Source organism: Exophiala viscosa, assembly GCF_022695815.1.
Source record: "Exophiala viscosa unplaced genomic scaffold EDD37scaffold_9, whole genome shotgun sequence".
Lineage (NCBI taxonomy): Eukaryota > Fungi > Ascomycota > Eurotiomycetes > Chaetothyriales > Herpotrichiellaceae > Exophiala > Exophiala viscosa.
In genome coordinates this window covers 408,205-429,151 of record NW_026944361.1, presented here as the reverse complement: position 1 = coordinate 429,151, position 20,947 = coordinate 408,205, and the positions used below count along the sequence as shown (strand labels likewise).

At 41.4% G+C, this 20,947-nt stretch overlaps 3 protein-coding genes across 3 annotated transcripts; all 3 read right to left on the bottom strand.

Annotated features, from left to right (window-relative positions):
• Positions 1-3,192: 3,192 nt before the first annotated feature.
• On the bottom strand, positions 3,193-5,720 carry EDD37DRAFT_593764 (uncharacterized protein). Its single transcript, XM_062814545.1, has 5 exons — positions 5,424-5,720; positions 4,484-5,008; positions 3,996-4,420; positions 3,817-3,940; positions 3,193-3,765 (listed from the first exon to the last, which is right to left on the bottom strand). The coding sequence occupies exons 1-5, from the start codon at positions 5,451-5,453 to the stop codon at positions 3,310-3,312; spliced, it is 1,560 nt and encodes a 519-aa protein (XP_062667759.1). The 5' UTR covers positions 5,454-5,720; the 3' UTR covers positions 3,193-3,309.
• A 2,230-nt stretch (positions 5,721-7,950) lies between these two features.
• On the bottom strand, positions 7,951-9,390 carry EDD37DRAFT_498255 (uncharacterized protein). The gene has a single exon (XM_062813440.1). The coding sequence runs from the start codon at positions 8,998-9,000 to the stop codon at positions 8,233-8,235; it is 768 nt and encodes a 255-aa protein (XP_062667758.1). The 5' UTR covers positions 9,001-9,390; the 3' UTR covers positions 7,951-8,232.
• An 849-nt stretch (positions 9,391-10,239) lies between these two features.
• Positions 10,240-11,161, bottom strand: EDD37DRAFT_580732 (Gti1/Pac2 family-domain-containing protein; the record flags this gene model as incomplete). The annotated part of the gene is made up of 2 exons (XM_062814414.1): positions 10,648-11,161; positions 10,240-10,557 (listed from the first exon to the last, which is right to left on the bottom strand). Coding segments are annotated over exons 1-2 (423 nt in total), but the record flags the coding sequence as incomplete, so codon positions are not given.
• Between the last annotated feature and the right edge of the window lie 9,786 nt (positions 11,162-20,947).

Genomic DNA, 20,947 nt, shown 5'->3' with positions numbered 1-20,947 from the left:
ATTACCCCCTAAATATATTTAGGTTACGCTCGTATAGGGACTCGCCCGATATTCTCGAAGACGAAATCGAGGCGGCGTTTAACGAACGTTACGAACGCGTTTAAGCGCTAGTTATCGAGTAGCGTAGGCGTTAGAATCGTTAGCTCGAGCTCGAGGCACTCGAACTCGAAGCTATAGGCGGAGCGCCTACGAAACTAATCTATATCGAGGGCGTAGCGTACGCTAGTACGAAACGACGACGCTCTTTAATACCTTTAAATAAGGAACGCTTTACGAATCGTCTTAGAATAGTAGACTCTTCTTATTACTATAGAAAAAATATTTAAGAGCTTCGGACTTTTAATACTAAATAGTAAATAAGGAATAAAGTTAATAGACCCTTTACTTTCGAAAAGTAGGCAAAATATATCGAAAAAGTAACTATATACCTTAAGGGTATTATAACTACTTTCTAGCTAAGATATACTAAATCTTATACTACTTAAGACGAATTTATAACTTTTTATTAGAGAGTTATACTCGACTTAAGGAATTGTATAGTAAACTTACTATAAACGCTAGCGAATAAGAAGTAAGGCGACTCCTAATTAGTACGATATCTTCTAGATAAAATCGAGGTTCTCGAAAAGAATATATCGACTCTTACGAAAGATAAATAAAAGGTATAATTATTTCTTAATTATTTACGTCTCGACCTACGTACGGAGATTCTACGCGAGTATAAGAAGATTAATAGCTATAAGTAGATTCTAGCTAAGACTTAGCGCTAGAAGAAGCTAAATCGCTAAAGAACTTAATAAGAGAAAGCTAAACGATTCGATAAGCCCTTCTTATCGAGGCGTAGATATAACGAACTCTCTTTATATAATAAGAGTACTAACTAACGCTACTTAAATACTAATACTATTATCGAAACCTATTACTCTAAAAGAAAGGAATCTACGATAACTAAACTAATTATTTACTATAAGTATAGTAAACTTAGATATAAGGTATTTAAATATCGTAGTAAATCTAAAGAAGAGAGTAAGGGAAGCGATATAAACATAATCGAAGCGTACTCTTATCGCGGTAAGCTAAAAAACTAAATACTAACGTTATAAGCGCTTCTATAGCGTTAGGTATTCCTATAGTAAGCGCGCGTAAGTTTAACTCTCTTATTATTTAGGCTAACCTCGTAATAATATTTACGAATCGGCCCCTAAACGTACTTATTAACTTTAGAGTTAAGGAGAACTTTATTTTATAATCCGTAATTATAGATAAAGGGCTACCCCCTAGTAATCGTACTATTTAAGCGTATAGCGTAAATAGCTATACCTTACGAGTATATAGACTATACTCCCTCGAGATAAGTATATAGAATACTCGTAGTATATTCGCTTCGCGTATAATAAACTTTATTACGATCGATATTTAAAAGTATAATATAATACTTAAATATCTATAACTTAAGAAAGTAAATCTCGATATTAATTAAATAAATAGAAAGTAGTACTATCGTACTACGAAGCCCTTAGTTATAGAGATAAGCTTAAAGAAAATCCTTACTAAACTATATATTAATATAATAGTCGCTATACTAAAGCTACGATCTTAAAACGAATACGAAACGAAGTATTTATATATCGCGAAGATAGATATATTATAATTACTATCTAAATATAGCGATTTCGTAGAGATCTTCTCTAAGAAGAAATCTAAGATCGTTTTATTAAGAAGTGTTAAGATAAGATATAGTATATCTATAGAGAAGAGTAAGAGTATTCTATATAAATCTATTTACTCTATAAGTATATATAAGTTATAAATATTTCGTAAATATATTAAAAAAGCTCGAGTAAATAAATAAATCTAGAAAAGTTAGTTACTAATAAAGATATTAATACTTTTCGTATCTAAAAAAAACGAGAAACTACGTCTTTACGTCGATTACTAAGCCTTAAATAGAGTTACTATTAAAAATCGAAGACTACTCCTACTTATCTCGAAAATCCTAGATTAACTATTACGAGTAAAGATATTTACTAAATTAAACCTTTAGGACGCTTACTATAGAATATCTATAGCTAAGGAAGATCGCTAGAAGACTATATTTTATACTTATTATAGCTACTATAAGTATATAGTTATACTCTTTAGCTTTACGAATATACTCGCTATATTTTAAGATTATATCGACGAGATTCTAAGATAATTACTCGACGAAATTTATATTATATATATAAATAATATCTTAATTTATAACGAGAACCTTAAAGAGTATATATAATATATATATTTAGTATTAGTAAAGCTTTAGAAAGAATACTTATTCGTAAAGCTAAAAAAATATAAGTTTCGAAAGGATTTCGTAGACTTTCTAGGGTTTCGAATAGGCGTCGTAAACGTATCGATCGATCTCGATAGAATTTAAGTAATTTAAGAATAGTCTATATCGATAATATATCGAGATATTTAAGTCTTTATTAAATTTACGAACTTTTATCGTAAATTTATATATCTTTACTTCGCTATTACGACCTCGATTACTAACCTCCTTAAAGGAATAGAAAAAGAAAAGAAGATCGAACCCTTTCTATAGCTCGAGAACGTAAAGTATACGTTTTAACTTCTTAAGGACCTCTTTTCTAATATATCTTTACTAGCTTACTTCGATTATAGACTACGATTAAAAGTCGAAGTTAACGTATCGATAAAGATAATAAGTAGAATCTATTCCTAACTCTATATAAGCCCGAAATATACTAAAGGCGTATAGAAACTAATAATATTCTACTTTAAGAAGTTTTCTAAGAAATAAAGAAATTATTTTATCGCGAATTAAGAAATACTCGTAATTATAGAGGTCTTTAAGTAGTAAAGACACTATCTTAAAGTCCTCGTTAAGATGGGACCAAGCTTAGCTTCACCTTGTTGGTCCGCATTGGCGTGCGATAATGATGGAGAACAGCACTGTCTGGAGATGCTCACTCTCCACAGGTGAGAATGAAGGTGATGTGAGGTTTGGAGAATGAAGAGGCCGACATACATAGAGAAGGGAGGGGGTGCATGTCTGAGAGAGAGGGGGCGCTTGGAGAAATTAAAATTAGTGAGCCACCTACCTAGTAAGGAGGCTCAGCTCGACCACTGTCCGGGCGCAAAATGAAACTGCGCCATGCCGAAATTTCTCACTTGGCAAAAAAACAATATCTCTTAAATCAATTACTACTGTTCTCGTACTATTCTCTTAAAAAACATCTAGTTAAACAGGCGTACCCAAACGGGCCCGTTGGAAAACGCCAAGCAGAATACCTGATCCGACTCCCATCACCGCGACAAACCGTAGTCCGGCAAGTCCTGACGGGCCGGTACGTAAGAGCCGAGTTCCGCCAGATATCGTGCCTTCCTTAGAATTTCAAGCTTCAATCGCTCTCTCCAGGCAGCCAGGTTAAAGACCTCTCCATGATCAAGATTAGGGCACCAAACCACTTCCACGCAGCCGCGCTCATGAGGGGCCGGTACGCTCTCTTCGGGATATTCTTCCTCATCTTTGCCCGGGTCATGCTCTTCGATGTCTTGCAGGTACCTCCGCACTTGTGGGGCGTTGATAATGGAGTCTTTCCCGGAGAGAAATACTGTTGCACGATGGAGGTTAAGGTCCTCCTTCCACAGGATATTCTGCGACCAGAAGAACGTGCGAGAGAGTGTATGAGCCACGCCCATGTCCTTCGAGCCGAAATACCATAGTAACCATTCATTGGCGAATTTGGGTGTCCGGACCGTCTGAATCACGTCAGTGTCTATAATCAATCTTATGAGAGCGATGCCACTTACAAAGTTGTATACCACATCTGGTTGATGCAACAGTATTGAAACGGGGTCCACAAGGATGACTGAAGAAATTCGATGGGTCAGCTCAGGTGTCTTGAGTAAGTGCGTACTGATCACCGAGCCATATCTGTATATCATATAAGTCACCATTCTCACCTTCAAAGGGGGTGGTGGTTACTGACGAATGAGACACTAGGATAAATTTGTTGAATCCGTGATGATCGAGAATACACTGAATCTGCTGACATATATCTTCCTTTCGGGGTAGTGGGGGGGTGATTCGAGTCGATATAGGCAAAATCTCCACCGCGAGGATCCCAATCATCCCATCCTCGTCCCGGCGGCCCGTGTTCACTTCCTTCAGAAGTCGCATATATGGGTATAGGCCAACTCCGATGCCGTGGAGGAAGACTAGTGGTAGTTCCTTTTGTGAGGTGTGAGGGCGGTGCCAGTAACTCATATTCTGGCTTGGCGATCGATAGCTCGCCATAAGTGCTTGCGGTCGCGGAGGGATGATGCTGACGGAATTTGCGATCGAGCCACGGTAAAAATCAAAATCGTTGATGTACATGTAAGCATGCGTCACGATGTCGACCACAAAGATGCACTGCACGATTTTGTCTCAGTCAACATCTCTCTCTCCAGATCTCTTCCTAGAGTGGTGCCTTACCAGATACCAAGTCAGACTCCGATGAAGCGCGTCGACCTTGTCGAGCGTCAACCGTATGCTTTTGACATCAGCTCTTCCGGGTTCGAAATTGGTCCCGAGTTTCGTCTCAAGCTCCACAACATATGCTTCCAACTCGTCATCCTGGTTGGGGTCGACGATTGCTGTGTTTAGAAAAGCCCATCGGAGCCACTCTTTAATGTTCTCTCTTTTGATAGCAGCAATGGGTGTACCCAAGAACCATCTTGAGAAGAATGTAGCGAGGTCTTCAGAGCTTTCGACACAACGGCGAAAGAGCTGAATTCGTTCCTCCCTCTCCAGAGGAGGGGGATGTAGCGCGGGGTACTGGAGGTAGTATTTCCGGTAGCCGTAGGTGAGAAAGTAGAACAGCGTCTCTATCAACGCCCAGTATTCAAGATACTTCCAGATTCGTAGGCGCTCCGGCAAGAACTTGGCCGAGACGCAGTAGAGGACGGAGAGTGGACCAACCGAGTGTAAAATAACGACCCAAGTCACCATCCATAGATACTCGAGTCGCGGAGTTCCGAGCATCTTTCGACGAGGTCCAACCGTTCTATCTTGGCGTCAGTCCGAGCGTCGTGACTGTGAATAGCCAAAACAATATTAAAAGAGTAGAAGTCGACCCGGAGGTACGCCCTGACGGAGGATGGGAAGCGAGAGGTTATGTATCCAACGAGCCCTGCGGATGTAGCATCGGCCTGTTGAGAGATTCGTGTGGGAAAGTGAGCGCATTCCACGGCTTTCGCCAATTTGGTTGGGAAAGCCTTTATGTACGGCACTGTACTGTCTCCAAAGCCTTACCGGAGGGCAGACATCGGCCCGTGAGATGGCATGTGAACCTCAACAAGTTGCCTGGCTCAAAGAGATGCCAACCGGGTAGCACATGCCGAGTTGAGCTGAGGCAGGGCTTTAAGGAGGGCACATGCCAGAGCGAAGACCGGACAAGGGCCATGTCCACGTGATTGCACTCGGCTTGCTTGGACAATTCTTGTCTTCGAAAGATGCAATGGTTATGCCCTGATTTTCTGCAGTGTGACGTAGGAAGATGCCGTGCTGTTCGGCCCTTATGGGGGACCGATAAGGCCGGAGATATATAACAAGCTCTTTGACTGGCCGAGATACCAAGAGATTGGACTTAGTCTTTAGGGATTAAGTTTATGCAATCGCGCAGCAGGGACTAAGGACCCGGCGCTGAAATAAGGGGCTAGGTTTAAATATTAGTTCAAAGTAAAGGGTTAAGCCGTTCCTCCGAAGTTCACTGAGGATATCAACTTCAGGGACGTCTGATTAGTAATAAGGTACCGGGAGGCTTATATTAAGAAAATATTTCTACTTTATATCCATTATTTCAGCGTACGTTCTGTCCAGCCTTATCACTCGAATCACTTCTTATTTTCCCAACATCCTTGTCATGATCGTTCGTCCAGCTCAGCAGTGCCAATCACCACTGCAGGATCCCCGGGTTACCCTACCCATTTCAGATGGGACTTTGTGAAAGGGTCGGGCAAATATGGAGTGATGTGTCGCCATCGGTGCTCGCATAGCACAGTATTTCGCAATATGTGCACAACTATCATTTCAGGATATTAATAATTACTTTGAAAGCCAAAAGGATGCAGCTGCGATTGTCATTGACGGAAGCATAATTGGGGTACATGCTCTCAATAATACGGTGGTGCTCGACGCTCCACGCGTCTTCAGCACCGAGCGTCAGCAATTTGATCATGCGGTCCAGGAGGGCGTCTGTCAGGTTCCGCTGTTGTAAAGTAAACCACAGCATTTTCATAAAAAGTCTCTGGAGATTAACCAGCGCTGCGCGACAGCGAGAAGGACAACTGCCACGATATGAAAAATATCCGGAGTAACAGGCTCACGGATGTCCTCGAGGAGGCCATAGCCGGATACTGTCTTCGCCTGCATAAGGTGGCAGCCAGAGTACTTGAGGTCGGTAAGTTTTTGTAGTTGCTCGGACAGCCGTTCAAGGTTCCGGCCGCCTGGAAGGTTTAGAGTATCTCGAAATATGCCCTAAACCGGGTGATATATTGCCTATGGGGCTATTGAAACTAAAGGAACAATAGCAAGCTGTCTACGCTGACGAGGTGAAGGAAATTGTGGCCGCGCGCAGATGTGGCGTATGATCTTCGTAGTTGACCATCGTTACATCAAGGCGTACTCGTCGAAAATTCTGTTCTGCTTCGTGGCAGCGACTCCGGCTTTCGATAGGCTAAGCGACAAGATCAGCACTGTTGATCGTGTCACGTGGGTCCTTTTACCGGATCTTTTCCTGCCGTCCTAAAATACTTTGGCCGATCTTTTTAGCCTCGATATATTCGCTATTATACTAGATAAACCGGGATGATTAACTTATCTTCTAGTATCTATAAGTCCTCTTCTCTAAGTACCAACCCAGGAACCGTTGTCGCTGGCTAGTCGAAGGAGCTTTATCTTCGACATCAGTTTTCCAATCGCAATATAGTTATCTAGTTCCGCAACGTTAGGGTTCTGCTCCAAAAGCTCTTGATAGCACGGAGAGTTCGTATATTACTGTCTTCCAAAGGTGATGATGAGTCGCTAACGGGCGATAAAGTGACGAATCTTGGAGGTAATATGAGGCTATCGGAGAATGATTGTGCTGCTGAAGATATCAGGGGCCTTTGGGCTTCGTTGGATCAAGGGATGCATAAGATGGGGCTGGGTGGGTTCGATGTTGGCGAGACGGGCGTCTGTGGAAGTAGAGATAAAGTGGCCATGCCATGGTCCACATCCGCGCCCAGCGCCTCTTGGAGACTCGCCTACCAGTGTCGCCCTATACTGCTGCAATTGTTCTTGCCATATGTGACCCAGTCGTGGGCAAGCGCATCAAAATCATTGTTGGTGGCAGATGCGGCCCGGCGTTTCGAGTCTGGTGGTGGGCTTAAGAAGAATCGTAATCGATTCTGGCAAGCGAGAATTCGTGGTCCAAAAAAATCTCTCCCACGGATCGCTCGTACCAGTCTTTCTTTTGCCCATGGATTATGCCACTTTTGATCGTGCCGGCTACCGGGGCTCGTTGTGAGGCCGGCCAAATCGGTTCGCCTGCTGGCTTCAATCAATCCAAATCTCCTTGCATAGGTGGTACGGAGTCTCGGGTGGCTGCAAAGTGACAACTCTAGTGAGGTGGAAAACCAATTGTTGTCCGAGTGATGTGACAGTCTGGAACATGAATGATCGAACACGTTTCCTGTCACCGACTGTGAGCAACGATGCGTTCAAATAAAGAACCTGAGAGCGCTTTCACGCTTGAAATTTGAGCATGAGATGTTCTAACATTTATGTCTAGGCTCGAAGATAAGTCGTGCCAAGCTGCATAACCATTTTTAATTGGTGGACGGCAACACAGCCATCACAGCTCCCTGCATAGTTGACAGGTCATATTTTTAAAACCTTGTGCACTCGTGACAGATCACAAAATTGAAACCTTGTGCACCCGTAACTCACACATGGCTACAGCGCGTTAACACATTCTTGAACAGGCGTTGAGGTCGAGTCTGGTGTTAGAAAGTAAGCTGCCTGAGAGGTAATGGTGCACACAAAGCATACTTTATAGTATTTAAATTGAGGTTGCTTGGGAACTTGCGTTTCAGTTCAACTTCTATACGTGAGTTAATTTCAGGTGGGAGTTGGAGTTTTACGCCACGATTGAATGGACTTGGTATTACAAGGAGTAGAAGAGACTCACTATCTGAGCTCTGCTACTTGTTTCTTCCAGAGCGGAACCATTGTAGAAACTTCGGTTTGGAACGCCGTAGGCGATGTGAAATCTCCGGTGTTGAGAGAGTCTCTTCAGTTTCTTGACAGAGATAAGCAAGAAACTTTTCTGATGCTAACGTCTCAGGGTGATCCGGCCCTCGCTTGCTCTTGTGCAGTTCCAGCACCTCCTCCGTCAGTTGCAGTGCCTCTGCTCGTCGCCCGGCCTCGCTGTACCAAATCGCCAGATTGTGCATCGACATCAACGTCTCAGGATGATCCTCCCCGAGCTTGCTCTTGTGCAGTTCCACCACCTCTTCCGTTAGAGGTAGAGCATCTTTCGTCCATCCATTCTCTGCTAGAACAAGGGCCAAGACCGACCACTGGTACATTTTGTCATCTATCGACACATCATCTAGCTGATCCCCGAGTCGCAGAAACTCGTGCACATGGGACACCAATGACCGTCGAAACGTGTAATCTTCACTCGCAAACTTCCAATTCACAGAACTCGCCAACAGCGACAGCGCTCGTTGGTAGCTGAGCTGTCGCTCGTCATCCTCGGATGTTCGGTCGCGACACCATTCATGCACTAGAGGATGGAGAGATATCGAAGCGTCCGTATTCCTCGTGATCAGCGAAAACGATGCCAGCAAGGTGACGGACGCTTGCACTGCTTGTCGATAGTCGAGAAAGCCCGAGATCGCGTCGGTCCATGGTAAGTAGTCGAGGGCTCGAGTTGACTGCGACCCGTCCCATGCATTGTAGAACATTTGGACGGGAATCTGGTCGTGGTGGTAGAAACCGAGAAGACCCAGTAACCGAAGAGCATGATGCGCTGCCCTGTCTTGCTTAGACTCGATCACGTCGGCCGATATTTGCCATGTGGTGTACACACTGTATCGGTAGTCGGCCCCGAGGTGCGTCGGGAGATGCAGAAGAAGATCTCTTTTTCTCCGGCCAAATTACCAATGGTTCTGTTGGTAACGTGCCTGCTCGCGAAAGAACAGAATTCTCGTTGTTGCTTACCGCTGTCTACTCTGCTACAGTATCGATGGCGCAGACAGGATACTCGCCAGAACGACCACATGTTCTAGTTTAATATTCTTATAATCAAGATTGACGCCAACACGGTGCAAGCACGAGCTCTTGAATGGGCTTCCAAGGGAAGTGACATAGGTGAGCAGTAAAGCAAATATCTCACGAGTGCAGAATTCTGGATTTGGGAAACTTCCCCACCCTCACCGTACACACAGAAGAGAAACAGTGCAAAGTTCACCGTGCCATTGTCTGTTGCCAACCTGATGTTTTGTCCCGCAAGTGTGTATCACCTTTCAAGGACTGACAAGCCGACTCGAACGCAGACGGGATCATGAATCTTATCAGGAACAGTCTGCAGAGGGACATGAGTCGTCCCACTGCGAGCTATACAAACTCTGGCTGGATGAACAGCATCAACCACGCGAATACAACGACTCCTTTACTGACAATATCCAGAAGGCTCGGGAGCGCGAAGTCCAGCGTCCTCCCACCGGTGGCTGAACTTTTGACGTTCAAAGTCCAAAGTCTGCCATTGGCTGATCGTTGTGCGCCCCGTGCCGTGCTTGGTACGCATCGAACACTGTCCTTCCGTAGGACCAGGAAGCTGATTCCTGCGTCTCTTGCTGCACCTCTTCTGTCTTGAGCATGGCATATCTTTGGCCACAGGGGCCCTGATTGGGGTGCCATGCCCCGTCCGCCAACTGACTCGAATGCCAAGGGTATTTTTCTGACCCAGGGACATGGGTGTCGATGGGAATGAGCTCCCGGTGGCCCATGCCATGGTAATCTCCATATTCCCCCAAGGTAGGCCAATTCAAGGGAACGGAAAGCTTGGCGGCACGAGGAATGACCCATTGATCAAATATCGATGATGGGCTGTTTTGTATGATGACGTGGTGGTCGTTGGACGGACTTTCCTGTGGTATCGAGCCTCCCTCGATGGGCTGTATTTGGCGACCGCAGTGCTGGTCCATCGAAGGAGTCCTCAGCAAATCTTGGAGAACATCCAAGGACCGGTAGTAAGATACCACGTGCCAGATCGTGCCTGAATTTCCGGACTCTTTGATGCTGATGGTCTTCTTGACCAATTCTCCGGCTTTGAAATTGAACGATTTTGCCAAAGGCCCGTACAGTTCTTTGTGCCGATGTGGCACAGCATCTTTCGTTGACATAGGCTCGTACTCGGTCTCCGCGGTCTGCGATCGGCCCGGTGAAGCTGGTCGCTCCGCATAGATCCAAAACTCGCCTAAGACGCGGCTCGGGCTCCAATGGACGCCATCGGTCCAACGCTGGATACCAGATGCTTTCACTTCGTACACGAAGACATGCCCACTTTGTGCAACAAAAGGGCGTTCTGACGGGGTAGCTCGTCTTTGGACGAAGTGTAAGCGGCCTTGGAGGCAAGCTTGAATCACGATCATTGTGTCGTTACGAGTTTCGACGAAGCCGTAGAACGAAGGTTGAAAGTCACTGCCAGGCTGCATGCTTGGCAGTCAAGAAAATCTCGAGTTGGTGAGACCCGGACGGTTAGTGGCAAGCTTGGCAGTATTTGTAAACGGTGTACCTCCATCAAAATGGACGAGTCACTTTGATGAATTGAAACCCTTGCATAGGTGACACTGCGTCCCGGGTGGCTGCATAACTGGCAATTCCTCGCCGATACGATAACGGAAATAATTTTGAGAGAGTATGACACCATGGAGCAGCACTGAGAGTCCATTTCGCCGTCTACGATTGTCAGCGAGGATGGATCTAAAAGTGTCCTGGTCGCTTTCATAACTGATATACGAGCGTTGGGGGTTTGCATGATTTAGGTTGGACAAGAACCGAATGGTCCTAACACGAAGACTAGTTAGTTGTACTTAGCACCAATCAAAATCACAGGACTTCTCCCCAGCCGTGCCACGTCTCGGAGCCAAATCCGCCGCACGTGCAAATTGTGATTAAGTTTTTTGACCACCTCTAGTCCAAAGCAATCGACGTCTTGCAATTGCTGCAGTGAGTTGGCAGCTTCGTACAGGCGCGTTATACGGCAAGTAGTACATACGGGAGTGCAAGTCACCCTTTCTGGGTTTCAGCCAAGTCCATAGACTGCGGTGTATCTGATCGCATGCGGCATCTTCACTGCCTCTCACAAGTCAACGTTTGACGGTCACAAACATGTCACAGAGGTCTGGTGTCTACACGCGGAAAATGCATCATGGCCGAAGTTCCAACATCTGCTGCCAAGTCTATCTGGCGATTTTCATTGAATTAAGCCACTTGAGAGTGGCCTGGAAGAGCCGATTGCTTCTACTGCTTGATCTCAAGAAGGCTTTCTTAGGCTACCTAAATACCAAAGTCAACTATACGAAGATAAGGAAAACACGTATACACACTAAGAAAAAGGGGTAGGCACTCACTACTTTACCTCTACCGATACCTTCTTAGAAGACGAAGAAGAGAAAGAGGAACCTATATAAGAACTTATAGCAATATACGACCTTACGATATAAGAGGCGACAAAAAACGACGAGGAGAAAGCTTAACGAGGTAAAGCTCCCTCTTAGAAGAGCCTTAGAATCTATTCGCTACCTTATACCCTTAGTATTTAATACCATTAGTCTTCGACGCTACACTAACCGATAAGGAAGTATAGATAATAATAGATTACGGAGTAAATTAGAATTATGTATTTATTTATTCTGTCTTGTTTAACGTCACCCGAGTCCCTTTCAAGTCTTATACGGACGCCAGACCACCGCTAGAAAGGCCCCCCTTCACACCAAAGTCAGTGCCCAATCTCCCTAAATCCCCTCCTCTATGCCCCGACCTAGGGCTCCTCCACCTCGTAAGCCTCGAACTGGGCTAGAAGCCTAGTGCGTTGTATCATTCTCGCCGCGGCGCGGCAACCTCTCTTCGTGTTCAGTAGCGACTTTAGCGAGGGTACTTATCCCTCTTCTAGGCTATCCCTAAGGCACTCTTTTCGTAGTCCATTCCACGCCGAGTACTTTAGTAGGACGTGCTACACCGTTTCAAGTTCCTAGCCTTCGCAGGACGCGCACCAGGGATCTTCGACTCTAAGGACCTTTCTGTTAAATAGAAAGGCTCTGAATCCGATCTTGCTCGTCCGTAACTAGATAACCAGTAAAGACTAGGGCCTCTTGAGTTTTCGATAGAGAGACAACGTTTTCGGGTTTAGAGTCGGCTGGAGTAGCCGGCTGTATACCCCTTAATAGCCTTTTTCCTACCTCTCTCTCTACCTCCGCTGGTAATCCCCTTAAATAGCCCTCTTAGCCCGCTCTAGGGCTTTCCCCTTCGAGGGGGTCTCTATTCGATCCGCCTCCTAGACGGGCTCCGGTAGGATACTGGTTACCCAAGTAGTTAGCGTTTATAGGGGTCCCTAATACTCCGGGGTACGTCCCCTAACTCCTCTTCTCCGAAGTATAGCCGCTACTCTTCTCTCGATATCTCTTCCTGCGTCTAAGAGGGAGTATCTCGTCGCCGCCTCTAGTGCAAGTTTTTCCATATGGAGGTCTAATGGCGGTACCTTTAACTCCGCTTCTAGGGCCTTAGTTAACGTCGCCTTGTATACTCTCGCAACCGCCCTTAGAAATCTTCCCTACACCGCCCTGAGCCTCGCCGCCAGCCTCTTATTGCCACCTAAGGCCTCCGGTCTGCTCTAAGCTAGCGCCCCGTATGTGATAGCCGATCTTACTATCCCTAGATACACTTTTCTGCTCGCGGTGAGCGAGACCCCTTACGTCGACCCTTGTAAGGTCTTTATCGCTGCTAGGAGTCTCGGGGCCTTACTCAGGGCTTGCGCCGCCTAAGCACGGCCGCTAAGCTTCCTGTTTAGGAGAACGCCTAGAACCCTTAGGGTCTCCGACGGCTTAATCCTCTGGCTCTAAACCTCGAGTAGGGCGGTTAGGTCCGCCCCCCTCGCCCTCGCTATATATATTATCTGGTACTTTCCTGGGTTCAATTATGAGCTATATTTCCTGGCCTAGTCCTTATAAATCCGATGAACTTATTGGAGCCTCTTATAGTTCGATACGCTAGACTTACTATATACCTATTATGAATCGCTCCACTAGGTGTCACGAGACAAGGGGTTCCTGAGCAGGGGGAAGTATCAAGGTATGGCAGTAAGAGAGTACGCTACTATCTAAGCGAGACTGATCGATACTCAAACGTATGGGTATAATCGTTAACGAAGTTGACTACGAAGGAAAGCTATGTAATGACTATCGTATATATACCTCTGATGGCTCCGTGGTGCTCCTCATGGCTCTAGTGGCTCTGCACGGAGCACTGAGAGTCATGAGATCCAATAGAGCCACTGAGGTCACGTGATAGCGTTCACGTGCCCTTGACCCTTCCTTAGTGGTCTAGCTATCGTCATAGCTTGGCTGCGGCTATATATAAGGCCTAGTTCGTAACACTTTCCCCTCTCTTCCTTTATACGTTGTCCTCAACGTATATATAATGTAGGATTCCTCCCTATTATTTAATGTCTATTTTCTTTCCGTTTTCATGGCTGACTATATCTACTAGTCGCGTATCTAAATATCCCTACCGTCTTTCCTCAACTCAACGTCGAAAACTTGCCGCTAAGCGATCCAAGCTTCTAGGGCGTGAATTATTCGGAATGGGTAGATATTCGAATTGTATCTAGTCGGATTCGCTATACTAGATATTAGACGAGTAGTTTATATATAATACGTATCGGCTAAAAAACAAAAGAGTAGGTAATTATGATAGGTATTTCTCCGTGCTAGAATTCGATTCGCTATAGGCGCAACGTAAAAAGATAATGCAGGATATTGAGGAGAAGGATAGAGAAGTGCGATAGCTTCTAGACACGCTTCGCCAAGCCGCTAAGGCCTTAGGTTAGGCTTCGGCTACTATTTCCCGGGCGCAATAGTAGAAAGATTACCTATAGAAGAGCGTTAATCGTCTACGCGACGTCCAACACTAAATATTGTCCCGCGAAATAAGTGCTTTAGACGCTATCGACGAAGTATCTTTAGACGAGCCCTTAGCTTAGTTCGCCTTTGCTTTAGATTCTGCTTTTGTCCCTTCTCTATAATAGATAGTTGACTTCTCTAGTGGTACTATTATACTAAAGTCCGTAGGAGGTATTCGGTAGGTTCCTAGGTATTTTCTAAATCTTCGTATCCTAACTATTTAATTAGGTAGTGTAGTTTATTATCAATGAGTTAGTAGTCTAATATCCTTTCGACGTTATATAACGATTATTATATCTCTTTATATATTAGTACCGATCCTAGTTTAGCGTTTAATAGTACTTTCTTAATAAGTAATTTATGGAATACTAGGTAAACATTTATGCCCTTAGGTAGGTCGATTTTAAATGTTACTATTCCTAGTTTCTTTTTAATTTCATATAGTTCGATTTTAGTGTGGTCTAATTTATCGCTTAGTCGTTATATTTTAATGTTTTTTCGTAAGATATAGACTATCTCCCCCTCTTGGAAGTCTAGTCCCTTAGATCTTCTCTTGTTTACTTGGATTATCGTTTTCTTTAATATTTCTTCGAGTTCTTTTTATAGTATTTTGTATAGTTCCCTTAATTTGTCGACTAATATTTTTGCTTTTTCTATAATTAGTTTAATGCCCCTTAGTTCGTGTTCAATATTTAGGTGTCTTTCGTAATTTATATAGAATAGTAATATTTCTATTATCGATATACTATTATTAAATACGAATTATACTATAAGTAAGAGTTAGACCTAATTATCCTATTTAAAGCTAATATAGTATCGTAGATATTGTTTTAGTGTCTAGTTTATTCTTTTCGTCTATTTATTTAACTATAGATAGTATACTATCGATATTTTCTAATGTATTCTAGTAAGGTCTATAAGTGACTATTAAAATTATAATATAAATAGTTTATCTCGGTCCGAGCGTATTTCTTTTAGTATTCCGTCGATTAAAGACAAGATAGGGATCGAGCGACTAGAAGAATATAAGAAACTAGTCGCTAGATCCATTAAGATCGATAATTAGCTCTACGAACGAGCGATAGAAAGGAAAGGGTTCTAAGGGAGGACTAGTAGAACGTTCTATTAGAAAAAGAATCGTTACTAGTCCTATAAAGACCCGATAGACTTAGATAATATAGAATATAACTGATCCTCACGACCCCGAGGTAAGCTCTAACGCTAAGGTCTATCACCTAAGGAGCGAGAGAGACGCAAAAAAGAAAACCTATACTATAGTTATGGAAAATCCGGATATAAGGCGCGAGAATACGATACCCGCCTATAAGGACTATATATAATAGACGATATAGTCGGTATTAAAGAAACAAAGGCCGACACTCCAATAAAAGAAGAACTCGAACGTAGGGTATAAAACAATGAACGTACTTAGAAAGCTAGTAGCGCCGAGAAAGCATAGAAGGAGTTAGAAAAGACTTAGGGAGAAGGAGCGCTCCCACCACTATAAGTTAAACGTAGTGAAGAGGTTACTATAATCGTAGGGACCTATTATCTAGAAAATTCGGATAACGAAGAAGCCGATAAATACGAAATAATCGATAAATATAAAGTAGAATTATAGGCTTTCTATTTTAACGACTTATACCCTATCTATCGACCCTTCAAGGAATAGTCGAGATAGTTCCCTTACGGAAAGAAAACTAAGGCAAAGACGAATAAATTTAGAAAAGCTCGACGAGATATACTTATAGTCATAGAATAGGAAGATATTCCTTACTAGGAAAAATATAGGGTAATTATATAAGGTAACTATATTATAGTTATCTTAATATCGTACTAGTCCGAAGTACCCTATAACGGGTATTGTACGGAACTAGGACTAAACCTATATGGAGGAACTCATCGAAAGTTTAGTCTATACACTAATCCCGAAGGAAAAGAAGAACTAGTCCTATTGATACGCTATGTTATAATAAGATACGATCAACGACGAACCTATATATACGATATAGTAGGAGAAAATCGATACGACTTTCTATTCGCCCTATTAGACGATACCGATATAGATAGCGAATATAAGGAAGCACTCTTAGATAAGACTAACTTACGAGAAGTAAAGAATATCCTAAGACGGAGAGGAACGATAGTAGTTATATAAACTAAGTACTAAATACAAGAACTATACCAATACTAAGGCCGATACGTATAAAAGTATCTCCTCTATAACTTAGAAGGAAAACCTTAAGAAGAAGATAAGTATATTATCCTATAGAGATACTACGACTACGACGTAAGAAGCCTAGCACACTATCACTAAGTAACTAATAGTCACTAGTTTATATTTCCCTTTAAGGAAGAAAATACCCTTACCTAAGAAGACCTAATCGAGAAGATAGCCGTTAGGTATCACGTTCAAGAAGTTAGCGACTACGGAGTAATTATTAAGACCCATTTCTAGGAAGAAGACGAATAGCAAGGGAGAACTATTTGCAAGTTTAGCCCTAAGACTAGAATCCAACCGAAATACAAATTAATCGAGATCCCGAAGTGCCGAAGCTAACTATACGAGAATAAAGAAAATACGTATATACACTAGGTAAAGAGAGTAGAAACACACTACTTTACGATAGCGGATACCCTCTCTAGCGATAATAAAGGATCTAAGAATACTCCACGAGAGACTAAAACTATAGAGATATTAGGAGATGAAATTCGAAAATAGCAACTAGAAGACCCCAAGAAGGAGAGGCCGAGAGGAATTCCTAGTTAAACCTTATACGTAATAGAATCTCAAGAATCAAAATAGAATGTTAATCAATCAAAACGCGGAATAGATAAGAGGTCCGCGCCGGAACATAGATATCCGAACTAGGAAGATCAATTACCCAATAAGAAAAAAGTTCAAAACGAGTCAAAAAACGACAACGAGGAAACCGTATAAAGTAGCGGTCCCTCTAAATAGAGCCTTAGGATCTATTCGCTACCTTATACCCTTAGTATTCAATATCATTAGTCTTTAGCGCCGCACTAGCCGATAAGGAAGTATAGGTAATAATAGATTACGGAGTAAATTAGAATTACGTATTACTATAGCTTATAGAACGATTAAAAGATTAATATCGATAAAAGGCGAAACCCTACCTACTAAATATAGTAGATAGAATACCCGTTAAGTACGGCGGAGGGTAAATTCGCAGAGAAATTCGAGACGTCCGACTCGAAATCGAGGGTTATACCGAATAAATTAACCTCGATATTACACTAATTAAATACGATATCATACTAGGAATAAAATAGCTTTAGAAACAAGAACCAGCAATAGACTAGCAAGAACGAACTCTCAAGTTTCTCAACCGTAGTCACGGAGATAGGAAAGAGAACCGATCATTCTCTAGGTCGCCCATTAGGGCAATATAGGTAAGACCAAACCGAAAGATCCTCGCTAATATAATAGAGGAGATCTCGGAAGAATATAAAGACTTCGTAGACCTCTTTAAGAAAAGAGAAGACTTAGCCGCACTACTAGAGTATAAACCATAGGACCATAAAATACCCCTCGAAGATAGAAAAGTACCGAAGCATAACGAGTAGCTTCGATAACTTTCTAAGAAAGAAGAAGATTTTCTTAAAGACTATATCGAAAAACACGAGAAGAAAGGCTTTATTCGACTATCTAAGTCTTCTATAGTATACGGAGTGCTATTCGCGCTCAAAAAGGATAGAGGACTTCGAGTATATATTAATTATCGACCACTTAATACGATCACTAAAAAGAACCGATATTCGTTACTACGTATCGACGAACTATAGGATAGATTATTAGGTACTAAATACTTTATCGCTATCGATATACGAGACGCCTATTATCGAGTACGGATAAAGGAAGGCGAAGAATAGAAGATAGCCTTCAAAACCCGCTTCGGATTATACGAGTACTTAGTTATGCCCTTCGGATTGACTAATATATCGACTACTTTTCAAGAATTAATTAACGACACACTAAGAGAATATCTCGACGATTTTACAACGGTATATCTCGACGATATACTTATATTCTCAACCACACTTAAAGAATATATACAATATATTCGGAAGGTCCTAGAACGACTTAGATAGAAAGATCTACCTATGAAACTCAGTAAGTATAAGTTCTATAAACATCGTATACGCTTTCTAGAACATATCATCTCAGACAAAGGTATCGAGGTCGATCCGGAAAGAATCAAGTCTATTTAGGAATAGCTATAACTAACTAATGTCACGAAGATACAAGCCTTTATAAGACTTATCAACTATAACCGAAAATTTATCGAAGGATTTTCAAGGGTCGCTATATTACTAACGAACCTCATAAAGAAGGAAACGGAGTTTCTATTCGGACTATAATGCAAAGAAGTATTCGAGAAACTTAAAGAAGCTATTACTAGCGCCCCTATACTCGCGATATTCAATTTAGAATACGAAACCAATATAGAAATAGATGTATTAGATAGAGCTATCGGCGCTCGCCTTACGTAAAAGAGCACCGATAGAAAACACTATACTATTATATACTACTCGAGAAAAATAACTAGATCGGAACTTAACTATAATATATATAACAAAGAACTACTTGCCATTATTAAAGTATTTAAGGAATAGAGAGTATATCTAGAAGGCGCGAAGTACTCTACTTAGGTCTATACGGACCACAAGAACTTATTATACTAGATAATAACAAAACAACTCAATAGACGATAAGTTAGATAGGCTAAAACTCTCGCACCATTTGATTTTAGAATACACTATATTCGAGGAAAAGAAAACGCTATAGTAGACGCGCTTAGCCGCCGGCTAGACTATATAAAGAATATTTAACCAGAACCCATGGCTATACTCGATTAGTGTATCTCTTAATATAAATAGAGTTAAAGATAAGATTCGCGATATTCCCTTTATTTACGATAGTATCGCTATCGTTATCTAGGATCCCTTAAGGAAGGATCTCTATTACTATTTCTTTTAGTTCGTCGATATATTTATATTCCTTAGAGTCTTCTTATCGCTCTTCCTTATAATCGTACTCTAGCCTTAGTCTTAGTCCGCGAGTCCTATTCGTATATTTACGAGCGATTCGGCTAGTCTTACTAGGGTAGTCTCTACTATCTTATCTCTTCTCGACTTCGAGTCCCTCGTACCTTTACTCTTCTTCTTGCCGCTCTTTCCCTTTACTACTAGTAGTAGTTTTTAACGCGGTGATTTAAACGCGCTATTTTTATATTTTTTACGCGTTTTTTCACTTCCGATTAGTTTATAGACTTTCTATAGGATTCCTTAGGCTATATACTTATTAATATACTTAGTTTAGATATTACTAATATTGTTCTCGAGTTGCTAGAATAGCTTAGCGAGCTATACTTCCTAATCGTTTTATTACGCTATCTTTAATTTCGCTTTAATTAAGCTATTTAACTCGAAATTTAAGTAACTAATAGTAAATTAATAGAATTTATAGTTTATAAGATAATATTATAATTATTTTAGAATCTCGAAGTAAACGAATAGAATAAAAATTAGCTAGTCGATTTTACTAAGAAAATCGAAAATCTTAAAATTTCGACGAAATTTACGAAATTTACTATAACTTTTTAATTACTTAAGATATTTAATTTATTTTTTTAGATTTTTATAGATAAATTAGTTTAAAATAGTCTTTAAAATTTTCGAAAATTTTAAGTTTATATTTTATATAATATACTTAATATTATACTTTTTTAAAATATTATTAAGGTATAGTAAATATATATAAATATATTTATATATAAGAAAGAATTTTATAAAAATATTAAGTACTTAAAAAGTTATAGTAAATTTAAAAAATTTAAATTTCTTAAAAATAAATTATTAAAATTATTTAAAGCTTTTTAGCTTATTTAATAAAATATAATTAAAGTTTAGTATTTAAATATAATAAAAAATAGCTAATAATAATTATTATAAATTAAAAAATATATATCTCTTAATTAATCATAAAGAAATACTTAGTAAAATAAGATTTTAAATTTCTTTCGAAAATAATATATAAGTCGTATTCTTAAGAGTACTAATAGTAATATTTTTAATTTTATTAGATAGTACTATTATATATATATTTAACTATCTACTCTAAAAATATTATTTTGAAATACCTAGTACTAAGATAGTTATCGAGTATTAAAATATACGTAGTAAAGTTATAAGTACTAGCGACAAGGTGGGGGTGGCGACAAGGTGGTTGGCAACCTTAGGACTTTACTGTGAAACATCTGGCCAGCAACACAATCTTGACAGCTGAACTTTCTTTCTCGAAGATTGTTCTTGATGTGTGTAGAAGAATCTTACCTTTCTTCCATTCTTCATCCGACGCCTCTTCTCTCCATCATGGACCGGACGAGTGATGCATGACAAAAACACTACCGGAAAAGGACATCCATGCACTGCGGGATCATCCAGGAATTGATCTGAGCGGGACCGTGCCTGGATCTAGATCTATCGAACCTTTCAGATCTACCATATTTTGGACTTCACGTAAGGTAAATATAGCCTCGATATGTGAAAGTAAACGAAAAGCGCATGACTGCCACCGTTACATGGGACAGACCTGTCCAATGATTGAGTTATGTCTGTGCTTCAAGATGGCATATACAGTAAGTAGAGGTGATGTTACCGCCCGCGAAAGGACTATATCAAACCTGGTGCAACTCCTTTCACG